Genomic DNA, 17,750 nt, shown 5'->3' with positions numbered 1-17,750 from the left:
ATATACAAGCTATATGGGCCTCAAATGTGGCCCTAACCAGGACTGTACATAATAATTTATACATGTAACTCTACAAAGAACTGTCATGGACTAAAATTTTACAAGAGAAAAGATAAAGCCTGTTTTACAAGAGTAGTTGGGGACTGATTTGGGGATTTCCTTTGCTTTCTGTCTAAAGAAGGATTTTACCATGAGAACAAAATCTCTCCAATCAAGTAATGTAAAGCTGTAAAAAATGGTTACACTTGTACACTTAGGCAGTTCTGCACAGATAAGACTTTTCTATTGGGATAAAGAACTTCATAAATATAGAAATCATGTAGTTGTGCATAGGAATTGAAGAATAGGAAGTGAACAGAAAAATGTTAGTGTGTTACAAAAGATAATATGAAATTTTATTTAGTTGTTTAAAGATAATGTGTCACTTTTGCTATTGTGAATAGAAAGGTAGAGTGGTATATTGGAGGTTCCCCAAAGTTTAAATTTATGCTATAACAAATGCCAGCAACAGTTTAAGTAAATCTCTATAGAACATGGGAGAGAAACAAAAAGGTTTTTGTTTTCGGCATATGCAGAAAATGTACTTAGTGAGAAAGCAGTACAAGCAAGATATTCATACAAATAGATGTGGTTGTGCCAAAATGGCACTAGACAAAGTATTGCTAATGTACCCAGTATTAAGCACATTGTATATAACACGGGTGTCAAGCTCAAATCACATAAGGAGCCGAAATAGAAATCACAGGCTAAGTTGCGGGTCAAACGTTTTATTAAGCTATATAGTCATAGTAGAAGTATAGATCCCACCATATCACATGCAATCCTTGTGCATTAATCATGTTTTGAAAATACCAAGTGCCAATCAAAACAGAAAATTGGGCAAGATTGTCCTGTTCCAGTTGGTACTTCCATAAGAGAAGTTTGCGCTGGAATGCTGTGATCTTATCAGACATCTTTGTGATGACTTGTTTGTATTCCTGCAACCTTTTATTCAGTTGGGCGAGATGCTCAGTTAAATCACACATCATAGCAAGATCAAAAAGCCAGGTTGTGGATCTGACAGTTCAGGAAAGGGCTTTTCTTTTATTTTGCATGAAATGAGCGATTTGTTCCCTGAGTTCAAAAAAATCGTTTGAGAACTATGCTCCTGGTCAGCCACCTTACTTCTGTGTGGTATGGCACGTCTCCATGCTCTGCACCTGATAGGATTAGTAGTCAGGGTTGGTCCCTCTAGTCTCACAGTCTGAATCTTTTCACCATTTGACCATAACTTCTCCTAAATAGTAATATATATTGTTCTGTATGTTCTCCCTGCTGTAACATGTTATGGAATTATAGCAATAAATTGATACAAATAATAATTTTGTTAAGGGACACTTTCTTGGAACACCCCTAAAGAAAAAGGTTGGGAGAGAGGAACACTGGAAAATGACAGGTAATGACTACATTTTTTATTATTACAAGATTAAACAATGACAACATCATAATAAATAAACTACATTTACTTTTCTAGACTGTCCGATGGCTGTGAGGTTGCAGTTTATGAATTCTGCAAACTGCAATATGATTGGCGCACTTTTGGATGTACTGCTGCAAAAAAATGTAATTACTTTGAGTGAAAATGAATTTATCACCGAATCAACTGCAGTCACAAAAGAAAGGGCTCGGAATCTGATTGAAATGATTATAAAGAAAGGAGATGTTGCATCAGCAGTTTTTTTGGACGCACTTGCTATTCAGGATTCTACCATATGTCAAAAACAATTTTCTAATGAAATTTTTTTATGTTTCAATCACCATTAATAATATGTTCTGCAACCAAATACAGTCACTTTGGATTTTGTAAAGAATACAGTCAACAAGATACAAAATATATTATGAGCATGCGGATCTTGAAGCAGATTTGCTCTGTGAAACACGTCATCATCCATCCTCACAAATGTCATTCTTTTCACATTCTGATCTATATGTTCTGTAACAAAATGTACTGCACCTAATGGGCCTGATTTATTAAAGCTCTCCAAGGCTGGAAAGGATACACTTTCATCAGTAAAGCTGGGTGATCCAGCAAACCTGCAATTGGCTTCTCAAAAGTAATTTGCTATTTGTTATTAAATGTTTTCAATCCTGGGACAGATCTTTCAAAGGTTTGCTGGATCACCCAGGTCCACTGATGAAAGTGTATCCTCTCCAGCCTTGGAGTGCTTTAAGAAATCAGGCCCATTGTGTGGTGGAAGCAGTCTTTTCAGGCTTGTAAACGCTTGCCTTGCTTTTAATATATGTGAAACAATACTGGTCATATAGGTATAACAATACTAGTCCAGAAATTAAAAACTTTTTTGTATGTCTAAATGAGGTTCTTTTAGAAATTGGGAAAAAGTGTAATTTTAACAGATATATGGTGTAGGTTCTGAAAAAGCCCCAGTTTTCTGGGTACCTTAAGACTTTCTATTGTATTTTTCGGGGTATTTACCACACCTCTCATTATCCCTATCCTCTGGCACCTTTTCCCTCAGACTGAGTTGCTGGATCACCTAAAGTATCCTTTTTTTTTGTTATAGAGGAGAAAGGTGTTCTGTAGTCCTAACAGAATTCCTGTACTAGCTTGATGTTCTTCCAGAAATTAAGTGACTAAAAGCATTATCAAACCAACTAAGGAAGTACGTTACTGCCAGCGTAAAGTAAAAATCAATGGAAAAAAAAGGCCTAAAATTGATGCAGTCACCACATGAAAACACTGATGAGCTACGTAACATAAAAACTTTAAACTTAGGTTAGGGTGCGTAAAATTATTACATATTGTTTACATAAATTTCTTACATATTGTTTATCTCAATAAAAGCATTTAGCTTTGTACAACTACATAAACTTACAAAGCCTAATCATCAAACTGTTCCAGTAGCTGCCTATTTCCTGTAACCATTATACCCATTCTAACACCTCTGGGGTACACTGATATAATCCATTGATGGCCTGAGATGAGAAAATGAATGGGTCGGAACTATTGGAAGCTCATGCTACTATACCACCATTCAACTAATATCATATACAGGCAACAATAAAAGCATTCTGTCAATTAGTCTATAGAGTCCATGTATTTACAAAGCTTGAAAATATATAACTATACATGTTACATAGTCTATACCACTTCATATCGTGCACGGCACACTATTTTGCTTTAGATTTTGTATGTTTGCTACTTCACATTTTCCTAGTTTTAGTGGAAACCTGCCTGATATTGGGGGTAATTGTCAGGAAGTCTGCTGGTCTTAGGCTGCAGGTCCTGCCAAGTAATATCTGTACAGGGGAACTATGCTGTCGCTACTGGTTGGAGAATGAATCTGCCTGTACGCTGCGGCTGACATGTAAAATTGAGTTTTCTGTTAATAGTGTTGTCTACTTTTATACTGCCAAGGACACAATGTGCTTTATATTGTGTCCTCAGCAACATGGCAGGAGACAGCAATTTTGTCAGAAAGCCTACTAGCCGCATATGTCTGCACCATTAAGACTAGTTGGAAGACAGTGGAGGTGGGGATGGAACTAACTCTTGCTCTCGCTTCCTACATTTTACTTTTAAAATTACTATAGGGGGAAATGTCCAGGATGAAATAAATGCATTGGTGTCAGGTATACTTTAATGCATCGTTTTTTTTTTCTGCTAATAGTGTCTTCATGAATATGTTTGTATCTTTGACTTGCTGTACATTACATAATCTTAGTATTTATTGTCTCAACAGTTGCTGATTGTCAATGGGTTTTCTGTTCAGTAAGACAAGAAAAAGTCTTAGCTTTATGTCTATATTCTGTGTCCAAAATGTACTGCGAGATGATGACAGAAGAGGGAAAAATTCATCTAAACTAACAGGGCTGAAGGATGTGAGGAAGAAATGACGCATACAATTTTCCACTTCCAAGTAGGTGACTATATGAAGAAGGTAGCGGTAGTAGAAGGGTATGTAGGTGCAGTTTCACTGACAATCAGTTTCCCACAGTTTACATACCACCCTTCCTTATAATAAGCCAGCCTCACTTATATTTGACCTCTTTCAAACCTAGTAATCACCAGACAATTCCTTGCCCCCTTTTATTCATAATCTGTTTTTTATTATGCAGCTCCTTTAGCAGACCCCTGCACTATTAAAGAAATTAAAGAGTAAATTCAGACAAGAAAGGTTGGCTAATGAACCACCAATGCCATCCACCAAATGCTGTAACCGAGTTTATGAACATTCATTAACCTCCCTAGCGGTAATCCCGGTGGATTTGGTAAACTCCAGGTGGATTTTCCATGCAAGAAGCGGTAATCCTAAGTCACACTCCAGGTCTCTAAAAACATTAAACATACCCACTTACTCCCAGCAGCTCCTCAGGACATCCAGGTCTTCCTACTCCGATCTCCAGCTGGCGAATGCACAGACAATCTCTTGGTTTTCCCGATGACATCGGTGCATGCGTTGGTGCTGGAGGAGCGGCGGGAAATTCAAATAATTTTGTATTGGATTCAATACAAAATAGCTGTATTGGGTCCAATTCAAAGAAATCTTAATATTATATATATATTCATGCTACTGTACAGTTATAATACATGTTGCACAATTTTTAATTTAACAGAATTTTGTGTTTTTTTATTTGCAGTTTATTATTAAATGTATTAAATATTGGACCTATTTCGGCGAGTTATGTCTAAGAATTATAGGCCTACAATGTAAAATAAATTACCATGCAAAAAGTTGTACCGCTTGTTAAGTGGAAATACGGACAGAATTAGAACGCTAGGGGGGTTAAATTACTTATGCCAAGTTGTTTGTACTTCATTGAAGCACAAATGGTGAGTGTACCTGCTTCCTAAACCCTATTCTGTGACCCCTCTCCCTGCTTGTTCTATTATAAGTCAGACTCAAAATTTACGTCAGGCTTACATATGAATAAAGGCTGAGAAAAAAACTTTATATGAGGACTTCAACCAATCAAGATGACTGTAAGAAACCTGCAGTATTGTTTGGGAAAAACTTCCTACATTACTAGCCTAAAGGGGATCACTAGTGATCACAGATCACTATCAGATTTGTGTAGAAAACCTTAGCCTGAATAAAGAATAGAAACCCTGCATTTAGGCAGAAACGCGGCTCACTGCCTAGCATTCTTGCTTAGCAACTGGCTGCAGGTAGTACTTAATAAAAATTGCATTGTTATGCACATACACACACACATTATATAACCACACACAGTAGGGTTCATTCGTTGCAACATTGCTAAACAGTGCAACCAATTATGCTACAGACCTGTTACAAGGTTTCAAGCTGAGCCACAAATTCCTTCCTTTGCTAAAAAGTAGCACAGTGATAGAAGGAAACCTAATTCTGACAGCTTTCTAGTTATGTATCTTTTTAGAGTGAAAATTTTGTCTCATCTTCATTAATAAATTTGGGATGATTTGCTTCATATTTTAAAGTAAGTCATGTGAATTTCTAGATCTATGGATTTTTTATCACAATAATAGGGATGTCTAGGCCCAGTTCTACATGGACCAATTCTAATGGCCTCTAGAGCAATGAAAAATGAACAACAGAAACTCCGCTCTTTGAGCCTGATTTATCCTCTCCAAGGCTGGAGAAGATACACTTTCATCAGTAAAGCTGTGTGATCAGAAAACCTGGAATGGATTTCTTAAAAGTAATTTGCTATTTGGACCAGATCCATTCCAGGTTTGCTGGATCACCCATGTTTACTGAGGAAAGTGTATCCTCTCCAGCCTTTGTAGAGCTTTATGTGTAGAGCCCAGAAAAAGACCATATGAGGGTATTACACAAAAATCTTTTTAAGGGCAAGAAAAGCACCCCTTTCGTTCCCAGCAGCCCTTACGTTTACAAGATTTGACAGTCGCACACTTTGTTTTGGGCTACTGTAGGATAATCTAGAATACTTCAATATAGTTTATCACACTCTACATAGAGTTTTGAAGAAGAGAGAATATTCTTGTCCTCAACATGCTTTTTTTTGTGTCATGTGTCTGGACTCTACACAGAGAGAGGTCTGCCTGTTGTTTAACATTATCTCTTCATTGTCAATAACTTAAGTATATATCACAGCTAAACAAAAACAGCATTACATCTCTGTAATATATGCATATTTACCCATTTTTTATCATATTAATGACTCTACAGGTACAGAAAATACCAGCTGATCTACTAGGAACAAAAGTTTTTATATCCAGTTGTGAAATAATGACAGATGCCATTTTTGCGAAGAGTTGCCAGCTCTTTTTTCCCACCAATCTACAATCTACCCACCTACTCCCCCACCTCAACATACAACATAAAGTCCGAACATTTTGTAGCCCCATTATGAGAACCTAGAATGAAATAGGTCTGCCTGAGATAACATAGGATGTGAGCTTGTGTGTGTTTTATGATTAAAAGGCATTTTTTACATTTATTGAAAAAATAAAACACTTTCAATTTTATATTTAGCCAACCAAAATAATTTGTTGTTAGGGTTCACATACACCTCAATTAATGTTCTCTGCTATTTTATAGAAACTGTAGCACAACAACCATTATCTTTAGATGTTTTGAAACAATTGACATGAACACTGCCTTCTGGAAAACCATTAATAGAAGGCAAGACCATGGTTAATCATTTTAGGTGCATAACATCCCAAGTTCAGTCCTAGAGGAGAAAGGTGAGGGACCTAGGAAAGTTTAACGAAATGACACAACCTCTATTTATTTAGGGGTGGACAAGAAGTGGGTGTTTTTTCAGCTGGCCAATAGAAAGAATCTGTCTGTAGTTTATACGTGGACTCTTTCCATCAAATTGCCCTTTGAAATATTTATAAAACGAAGACTGGGAAAGAAACTCTTCAGGAGTTTGAACACATTCCAAAATGGTATGTACTAACATTTCTAGTTATTATTTCAGCACTGTTTAAGTATAAATGTACGGTATATGTTAATTGTTTATTTATACCAGTCATTACAAATAATACACATCTATAGGAAGACCTAAAACGGTTGGGGGCATATTGTTAGGTAACTTTTATCTGGAAAATTCTGTATTGTAAAGCAATAAAGGAAAAAAAGAAAACATGAATGTTATAAAGTACAGAAAACAACATTCATATCACTTCTTTCTGGTACAAAGCAATTCTATCATGAATAAATCAAAATCGCTCCGAAACACAGTTTTGTTGCCAAGTAATCAACAGCAGAGTATCTCTAGATTTAGCACCACTTTGATCTGTAGCTCACTATCAGAAAGCTATATCGAGTTTGGAGTGTTGGCCACTGAAAATAATTATTTATCCTGACTGCCCACCATGTAATATTAACAGTCTTACCCAAGTTTCTGCCTCGGATTAAAAATGTCATATAGCTGAAGAGCGATGCTTTACTTTAAACGTGTTTAAGGCAGCAGTATCCAGTAGGTAGTACAACGCTTATATAAAATATTTGGTTTTTACTTCTTGATGATGACTAAGCTTCATTATCACCGTAAAAATACCCAGAGAAAATGCAATTTGTGGTGTATTTATTATAGAGGCTGCTATAACAAAAAAAGCAAAAGCAGAGGATTTTAAAACAAGCTGACAATAACAAGCTTTATGCTAGCATGGCAAGTTGGTGCTAAAAGAAGATATCAGGAAATAAGGGAACAGAAAACATTTTGTAAAATAAAACTATACTTCATTTAACATGACAATCGCATGGATTTCAGCATTTTAATTTTGTCCCTTAAGCATAATAAACTTCAACTATACTAGAAAACAAAGACTGCTGTATAAGATATGCACCTGGAAATATTGAAAATCAGCAGGGAATACTGCAACCATAAAAAGCACAATAATGCGGGTTGTGCCAAATACAAATCAATTCAGGTGATCACCAACAGACACAACGATTATAAAATATATATGTTGATCAATGCAGATTGGGACAGACTGATACAGGAAGCTGTATTAGAGGGACTTCACTTGTAGAAAAATATTTGGCAAAATATTCAGCAAATATTTGTGGGACCTTGCAGGGATAATAGGATAAAAAGTGCTGCAGCAGTTTGTCAGGAAGGCCTGGGCTATAGAAATTATTATTTTAAAATTATAAACATATGGGTGTGCATGAACTGATCAGCTAAATTTTAGCTTTTTCATCTTTTACCCAATTGGGTGTACCTTTTGTTATATTTTTTAATTTAATTGGGAATTGAGAAATAATACAGGTTAAGCTAAAATAAAGTATTTAGTAAATCTGTCTCAGTGTTTTAATCACTTTAAATGTAAATTGCCTCAAAATATCATCTAGCACGGGAGTGCTTTAATTTTTGCATGTTTTAAAGTTAATTTGTCACTGCTGTATCATTTACATTTTACAACCCAATATTTCTGTTTTTTTAGACTTCTTATACAGACAAGGGCGAGAAGGTAATAAAACTTTTCTTATACAAAAATAGCTTTGTTTTTGTTGAGGTGAAGGATAACGCAGACTTTTCTAAGCATTTGCAAGGTAAATATATATTAATGGTTAAGACCACTGTCAGGCATTTTCTGGCCTGGGAAATTTCCTCTTACTTCCTGTGCAACAGACACAGCAGGGAAGTAAGTGGAGGGTTATCCAAAGCAAGGGGACATTCACTCTTAGGAGTGGCCATTGGACTATTTCACCTATTCATTTCCCACGACATTTGAAAAATATTACATTGTCTATCACATTTTGAACTAAAGACAATGGTCACCAGAACCAACAGTAAATCTTTGCATCCGAATGACATCAAACAATACACAAATGAAGCCCTTCTCCATGTTTTTGTTAACCATTGAAAGTAGTATGAGCTTCTTTATTTTCACCCTAGAGATCCAGGAGGCCAGTTAACCTAAAAACTGAATTAACCCTTAAAAAATATCTATATGCAAAAAGACACCAAAGAATTTTACTAATACCTAAATTTATTTGAAAATTAAATTAAATTGATTTTAACAAAAATGTAACATTTTGTTCGTTTTTAGCATGAAAAAGGTCGATTTTTAAGCTTCCACCATCTCACTTTTTGGGTTGGAAATGCCAAACAGGTAGGTTGCTATAATGTTGCAATGTTACAAAATTGTTTTGGAGATTGTGTAGGACTTCCCTGATCATGGTCAGAAGAATGGGTGAAGTCAGGGCCAGTATCTGTTTGCCACAGAAGGTCTCTGACACTCTTAGAAGCATTCAATGTAGTCTTTTTTATATTCTCGTCAAAAGCAAGATTAACTTGGCTCATGATGTCAGGCCATGGCTACAGCTATGTATTCATTTACATATATTGAGGCATATATGTACTGAGTGGTAACTTTAATATATATATATATATATATATATATATATACTGACACACACATTATTTTTTGTTTTTTTAATAAAGCAGCTAATTAATAGGACCAACTTCATAGCAGAGAAACATTAAGCATGAAAAATATCTGGATCTCATTATTTAATGCCCTTTGGCGACAAGATAATATCTTAAATTAAAGAGGATCTTCTTAAGATCTAAGGAGCATTGTTATTAAATGACTCAATACATTTTCTTAACAACCTAAATGTAAAATATTAAAAAAGCCAACAATATATATAGTAATCCAGAGTCATGTTTTTGTGTTATGGAGGCAATTTTTGTTCAGTAGAACTCTGTTCATATATGTGTTCAACTACGTAAAATTGCAATGAACTACAATTGAAAATTAAAGTATATTATGAGATAATTACAGTATGAATCTCCTGACAGGCGGCATCATTCTACTGTGACAAGCTGGGATTTGAACCTTTTGCCTATAAAGGTCTTGAGACTGGGAGTCGGGATGTGGTGTCACATGTTGTCAAGCAGGATAAGGTAAGCAAGGGGGAATATAGTGTATTATAGAATCTATGTTATTTGGTTATCGAAGGTAACCATTGGGACTCATTTATTAAAGCTCTCTAAGGCTGGAGAGGATACAATTTCATCAGTGGAGCTGGGTGATCCAGCAAACCTGGAATGGATTTTGTTCTGGATTCAACACATTTGCATAGCAAACATAGCAAATGACTTTGCAGAAATCCATTCCAGGTTGGCTGGATCACCCAGCTTCACTGATGACAGTCTATCCACTCCAGCCTTGGAGAGCTTTTTGTGCAATTATATTTCCCGTTTCCCACATTAACCAATTCTATATTTTACTATACTATATAACTTCTATAATCTTTCACTTTACCACTGTACAAATAAGTATCTTGCTGATTCTGCTACACACACATCTTACTCTTGTATCCTTTCTTTAGCACACTGGATTTTCTCCATTTAAATATAACCTCCAGCACACACATTTGTTTTATCCCTGGTTCTCTTCTCTTCACCACACAGTCTTGTATCTGCATCCTTTGCTTGCAGTCACATTCCCACTATACAGACTGCATATTGATAGTCCTCATATACTTTGCAAACTGAGCTCAAACATACTTTCTGCAGGTTTAGAGCTGAAAAATACTTTTCTGTAATGCATCCCCTGTCATACCATACCTTTATACCTATTCTCCTGCACACACCGTTTCCTCTCATACCCTTTTTCTGCACATAATGACCCTAATATAACCTTTGCACCCTTCTCTTGCACATACTGTTTGCTCTCATACCCTCACGCCAGGCATGTTCAGCTCGGGGGCCAAATCCAGCTCAGGGGCCAATTGCGGCCCATGTTCAAATTTCCACCGGCCCTCAGTCTGTCATAAAATCAATATTATGCGGCCCACCAGCACTGCTGACCACGCATACAACAAAGCTATTTTATATTCATTAGAGTTGATTAACCGCATTGCAATTATCGGCCCGCTACTCAGCTTGCATAATCAGCAGGACGGGAGTCCCCATGTGTGCACAGGGAATCCCCTACGTCAGGGGTCAGCAACCTTTACTATCAAAAGAGCCATTTTGCCTCCTCTTCCACTAAAGAAAAATAGTCTGGAGCCGCAAAATATAACACAGTTTATAAACTTTTAAAAGTTTTATTATTTTTTTAATTTTACCTGTTACAATAAGTGTGCATGTGTAGGCCTACTTTGGAATAAATTAAACACTGAACTATGCCCCTAGAAGCCTCCAGCTTCTAACGTATCATCCTGTTACATTACAAGCTGGAGGCTTCTAACGTAACAGGGTAGATTTTTTTGATGGGCAGAGTTCTTTATGTTCTGACGATGCCTTAGCAATGAAATTTTAAGGGGTGTTAGCCACAGCTGTCCCTCATTTGCAGCTTTAATTTTGTTCACCTGTACCCCCCAATCTTGAGTAATTGGGGTTCAGGTGCTAGAAGCCTCCAGCAATGTGTAACAGGGTAGATTATTTTGATGGGCAGAGTTCTTTATTTTCTGACGATGCCTTAGCGATTCAATTGTAGGTGGTGTTAGCCATAAGTGTCCCCCACTTGCACCTCTATTTTGGTCACCTGTACCGCCTCCCCCCCGTTCCAGAGAAATTGGGGTTCAGACGCTAGATGCTTCCAGCAATGTGTAACGGTTGATTTTTTTGATAGGCAGAGTTTTTATGAATTTTTAGGAGGTGTTAGCCACAGGTGTCCCGTACTTGCACCTCAAATTTTTTTCACCTGTACCCCCGTTTCCAGATAAATTGGGGTTTAGGTGCTAGAAGCCTCCAACAATGTGTAACAGGGTAGGGGTTTTTTGATGGGTGGAGTTTTTAGGAGGTGTTAGCCGCAGGTGTCCCCCACTTGCACCTCTAATTTTGTTCACCTGTACCCTGTTCCTGTTCCAGAGAAATTGGGGTTCAGGTGCCTCCAGCAATGTGTAACGGTAGATTTTTTTGATGGGCAGAGTTCTTTATGTTCTGATGATAGCCTAACAATTAAATTTTAGGGGGTGTTAGTCAAAGGTGTCCCCCACTTGCACCTACATTTTTGGTTTTGTACATCTCCCCATTCCAGAGGAATTGGGGTTCAAAGGAGGGGGATGTCATTGTACACACCCATTTGTACACGCCCCGTGGTAGATTTATTTCACTGGTAGATTTTTTTCATTAGAACACCGGATAGGGAATCCCCCTCCTCCACAGTGTCTTGGGAGGAAGGGGATCCCCCATCAGAGATCCCCCCGCGGCAGCCGAAGGGAGCCACAACAAGGAGGCTGAAGAGCCGCATGCGGCTCCGGAGCCGCAGGTTGCAGACCCCTGCCCTACGTCATTAAAGTGGGCGTGTGCTATTCGTGACCCGCACGGACCACACCCACTCTAATTTTAAGAACATGCTCTGCACGGAGCCTGTGCTGACACCGGACTCTGTGCACAGGCAATCCCTCACGTCACCCTGATGAGCGTGTGCTGTGCGGGACCCACACAGACCACGCCCTCACTAACCCTGAGTACGTGCTGAATGGTCGGCCCCCACACATTTTCACCTCACGGAATCTGGCCCTCTCTGCAAAAAGTTTGGACACCCCTGCCTCACGCTCATGCATTTTTGGCTACTAGGACACTGACCATAAACTTGTAACACCTGGAATTTGGCCATGTGCGTGACTTTCCTCACACCAATATGTTTAGAGAATATCTGATTCTCCTTTTCATGATGTTGTTATAGATTCATTACTTTTGGTTACAAATTTAAGTATACAAACAATGATTCTGTTTTGGATTTTAGATTTTTTTTGTGTTTCAATCCCCACTAAATCCCGGTAACAGAGGTAAGTTGTTTTTTTTCTCTTTTGTTTTCATGTACGTATTATTATTAGTATGCTGCTTAGTTGAACTTTGCATTGTATTGCTGTCTGTGGTCCTATTGGGGTGTTTTCCTTTTACTCCCATGTCATAAGGACAGTAGGATGAAATCACTCAAGTGGTGACACAGGAAGCAATACTAAGATAACTGTAAAATCCTCCTCTTGGATTCCATTGGGAGGGCACAGGTATCAACCTTCTGTATTTATGTTCATGCTTTTTGAAATTTTTAATAGAGTAGGGAAGGGTTAAAACCATTGTCAATTTTTTATTAGGGGGATTTACAGGGAGATTTTGTAAACTCAATGACCAGGGAAATTAGAGGGAGTGAATCTCTCAGGACAACAGAAAAAAAACCTGACAGTGGTGGAAAATGTTTATATTCTAAAAAACTTTGTCTGTAGTTATACTTTAACCCTTCCACACTCTGAAGTGGTATTTAATGAAGTTGATACTTGGACTTGGACTGTATTTGAAGTTTAATATATAAAAAGGAAAATTACAAAGGCAGCAAGCAAGACACAGTAATTCCAATAGAGGAATTCACCACCGGGTACTGCTGAACCACTGCCTTTAAGCCAAATGGCCACAATGGTAATGTGTGCAGGGCATCTGGCTGGATTAATCCACACCTGGTATTATCCAAATTCAAGATATAAATATATTAAGTTATGAAGGGACCACAAAGGCCACTATGAACCATCCAAACAACAGGACAACAATCTATACAACCTATTTTTTTGCCAATAATAACAGAATAGTCTACTGCCTATTACTTTAAAGACACGTACACCTTGTACGTTGTATGCATTATTATTGTGTATTGTATACATTTAGAAATATGATGCCATTTCAATATCTTTATCCATCTGCCTGTGTTGCATACTACTGCTAGTGCCATATGAACACTATTAGGCTTTACAGTTTGAAATGATCCTGGTGACCTCCGAGTTTTAGAACATAAATAAATGTTATCAATTGGTGGTTGCAATCACAGCTGCCCAGTTAAGTTGTTCTTTTCAAATGTTCTCTGGCAAATGTTACTGGTGCCATCTTTTAGTAACGTTCTCCTTACCACTGCCAACTGTTATAAACATTAACGTTCAATCAAGCCAAACATTTATGGAGAGCACATAAGTGCCAATGTATGTTGTGTTCAGGCAGCCCATTTAAATAAATGGGTTGGTAACACACTACAAGAAATGTACATGCTCCATGTTTGGCAAGGCAGCACATCATAACGTGGGGTGGTTCAAAATTGTGTGCAAGATTATCAAGACAATTTTATAAATTTTTTATCAATTTTAACATCACTACAAACAACTAAAATGAACTTGAAGGAAGGACATTCAAATAAACGAAAATCACAATGACATGTCAACATTGTTTTTTCTTAATTTTTCCAGAGATGGGTGAACATTTAATCAAGCATGGAGATGGTGTAAAAGATATAGCTTTTCAAGTTGAAGACTGTGATTTTTTATTTCAGGTATTCTAAATTTATATTATCATTTCAAATGTTTTGTGCTAAAATGTCATTTTTGTTTTTTAGCCTTTGATATACTTTAGGCATCTCCCAGATCTACTTTGGTTTAATTACTTGTTTATTCAAAAGTGCTGGAACTTCAGTAGGCAGTACAAGCAGAGTTCAACTGGTTCACCAGAGAACTAGAAAAAACCTCCAGTGGGCTCCCTTAATATGTCCCCTCCAAATTATCATTTGTGCCATGTTACCTCACAAAACTATGCCACTCTTCCAGGTAAAGTTTTTTGTTCTGGTGGACCCCAGCCCACGACAAAGGACTGCACAATGCATGAGCGAGTGCTATACATACAGCACTATTCTGCTTTATGGAAAGGGGAGGGGGATAATGACGAAGCGGCACCCTGCTGCGTGCTCTTCCCCTTCCCTTGCATTACGATTGTTCGTCGTCCATTGTCTGTGGATCCGCCAGGACGGTCGTTTGAACGATGGACGCCGCGCGCTGTACACATGCCAGGTTCTTATCCAAAATGGGCCCTGAGCCGATTATCGGACGGGAACCACTGGACGTGTGTACGTAGCTTTAGCATCAAGATAGAGATAAAATTTAGGGCCATTTACATTGTATGCATTAGGCTATATTGCTCAATGCAGACCAGAGCAAACAAGCCAAAATCAATGGTTTTGTGGACAAATGAATTGCAGTGATGGCACTGGGTGAAAATGAAATTTGCTGCATTGCAAAAATGCACATTAGGATAAGAAAACACAATAAAAAAAATGTCATATGACAATTTAACTGCATTTAACACTTATTACAACAAAAGTGGTGTGAATACAGCCAAATCTGAATTTTGAATACATGTTTAAAAACCAACGCAGATGCTCGTAAGCACCACAAGTTGCCACCTGCATTTGTGTGTGTTGCATTAGGAAGCCCAACATATGATGTGCTTTAAGAAATGTTGTGCAGCATGCAAAAATGTAATCACAATGTGCAGTGGAGAAAGAATAGCAACCCCACACATAAACACATATCTACTGTGTTTCCATGTTTTGTATTAACAGGCCTGGAACAGCCCCTCACTTCAGTTCATCTGATCAATCAAGTAATAAAAACAAAGTAGCTCATCCATTGCTTTATTCTCATATCCTTGGATAAATGCTGGATTCGAGCTTGCAGCAGTTCATAGATTGACTGACTTTTGGCTCACACCTAAAGTCTTACTGCAGAGCACAAGGCTTGATGCAGTATCAGCATTCCAAGATTACCAGCAACAATAGAAGAAAAATTAAATGCAATCCTGCACACTAAAATCACCAGCTTTACTCATCTATAATACAAACACACAAGAAGTTCCCAGAGCTATCAACTATATGATACAGAATGATTTTGAATAAAGAGTGCTGAATATTTTAGACCATGTCAGGTTTACTTCAAGGGCCAGCAAAATCAGATCACTGTGCATTTAATGGAAGATAAAAATGTTTTATACAAGCTCATTTATCTTTGTCACCTCGTTATCCTAGTTGTTAAATGCTACCCATGGGTGCTCGCCCTTAATTTGTGGCTAAACTAAATCAGAGAATTATGCCTTCAAGTTTCAAGCAATGCTGTCTCTCTGCCGACTGCAGGTCTCCCTACATGCCAAATAATTAAAGGAATGAGCACGGCACAAGGTTAAATGACAAGATGCTGCAGCCCATGTTAAAATACTTGTTGAGTTTGCAGAACATTTTGCTGACAACATGAGGCTACATAAAATATAAAAGAAGGTGCAAACTGTTTGTTTTGCTGACTGAATCACACTAACCCCAGCTTCTTTTTGCACACTTTTTGCGCACTCCATACAACAAGCATTAGAAGCCACAGCAGGTATCTTGAGCTCACCTCATTCAAGATTGTTCAGTGTTGTCCTGACCCTCCCCTTTCAGCTTTTTGAATATTTTCCTGTCAACTTTTTAATCTCAGACTAGTCAAACTGTTCAAATGTTGTCAGAGAAGCTTTGGAACGCCATATAGAGCAGTGCCATGTGCAGACATAATGACTGCCCTCAGTCCCTAATTTTAAATTATGCAGGTCAGTGCGAGAAGTTTTCACTTCTGTTCCAGGATTATCAGGGGTAAAAAAAAAAAAAAAAGTGACAAGGCTTTCCATGCAATTTGAACCAGGGTTCTGTCCCGGGTCCCTCAAAAATTTGCTAGGGGTTTTCTAAATTGTGGCGGACTGACATCCATTCCTACATTATTCTAGATCCGCTACCGCTAGACAGAGCCCATTGGGTGACACTAATAAGCCATTTAGCTGTCTGTAAGGGTGGCCACCACTGTAAATAAACTTTACAATCTACATAGTGTAAAGGCTTGTAAAATGGATACATATTGAATGACTTGTTGAAGTTTGTCTGGGAATTGAACTATGTTGTATCAGTGTGTAGTGTGTATTGCCACCTAAACAGGGGCATTCCTCTCTCTCACTATCAATGCAAGGGGAATTCCTACAACCGACCTCCAATGGATTTATTTTAGTAGGAGTTCCCTGAGTCTTGAACATTATTTCAAGGTTTCCTCTGGGGTAAACCAGTTAGGAATGGCTGACCTACATGGCTGGCCTGCGGTGTTTGATAGAGCCTTCTTGATCCAGATTGGGAGACTACAACCTTACATTTATTAGCACCATTTACACATAATATATAGTTTATATCTACCTGATTGAAATATATGACCTGGGGAGTGAAAACTCTAGTGAAATGTATGACACACAAACTGTGGTTAAGATTTAATGTGAGAACAAACATGACGGCGCTTTGAAAGGCAGGCTTGTTTAATCTGAAAAAAGAAAAAAAAAGTTGTTTGTAAAAGACTGGGCAAAGTTCTGAGCTGAATGACATCATGGCCAAATCAAATAAACTAATGGAGTGAAAAGGCGAAATGAAGGCTCCAGGAGGAGGGAAATAAGGCAAAGGCTTAGAAGCATAAATTACTGCAGTGATTAAATACATATCTATAGTAAAGTACAGCTCTGGAATGTATTTGTTCAGTGGCTTGTACCCACCTGGCTCATAGTAGATAATGTTACACCTAACAAAAATGATCTTATTATTCAAAAACAACTGCCGCTGGGCCTGGATATATAATGCAGTAAAAGTTTTGTCCACTTTCCAGATGATCTCATAATGGCTAGATAACTTTTCTCTGTGCCAATAAAACTAAACTTTGTAATGTGATTCTTTAGACACTATAAAGTAGGTGTAGCTTTTTTCAAGTAAACAACTGAATCAATTTAACACCTTGACACCCACAAGCTGCATAATAACATTTTATGCTCATTTTCCTGACGGTAGTCATTGCTAGTCAGAGACCTAAATGTCAATAAAAGCCTGGCACTCATAGTAATGATATTGAACTATTCAGCATGGTCCTGATCACCATGATATTTACAGTATGTGATCAATAAGGTTTGTTAACAAACAAACATCCCCCAATATTTTCTTTGTGCAGGGATTTGCCATTCACCAAACATTCTCTGCA

The 17,750-nt window shown here is 37.7% G+C and overlaps 1 protein-coding gene across 1 annotated transcript in view; it reads left to right on the top strand.

Moving 5' to 3' along the window:
• Positions 1-6,779: 6,779 nt before the first annotated feature.
• Positions 6,780-17,750, top strand: part of LOC140342403 (4-hydroxyphenylpyruvate dioxygenase) — a gene marked incomplete in the record, with an annotated part of 25,637 nt that continues 14,666 nt past the window's right edge. Inside the window, 6 exon segments of the mRNA XM_072428572.1 lie at positions 6,780-6,892; positions 8,396-8,422; positions 9,005-9,067; positions 9,760-9,864; positions 12,659-12,701; positions 14,142-14,224. Coding sequence (XP_072284673.1) covers positions 6,890-6,892; positions 8,396-8,422; positions 9,005-9,067; positions 9,760-9,864; positions 12,659-12,701; positions 14,142-14,224 — 324 coding nt within the window.

This window comes from Pyxicephalus adspersus, chromosome 1, assembly GCF_032062135.1.
Source record: "Pyxicephalus adspersus chromosome 1, UCB_Pads_2.0, whole genome shotgun sequence".
Lineage (NCBI taxonomy): Eukaryota > Metazoa > Chordata > Amphibia > Anura > Pyxicephalidae > Pyxicephalus > Pyxicephalus adspersus.
This window is presented reverse-complemented; position numbering and strand designations above follow the sequence as displayed.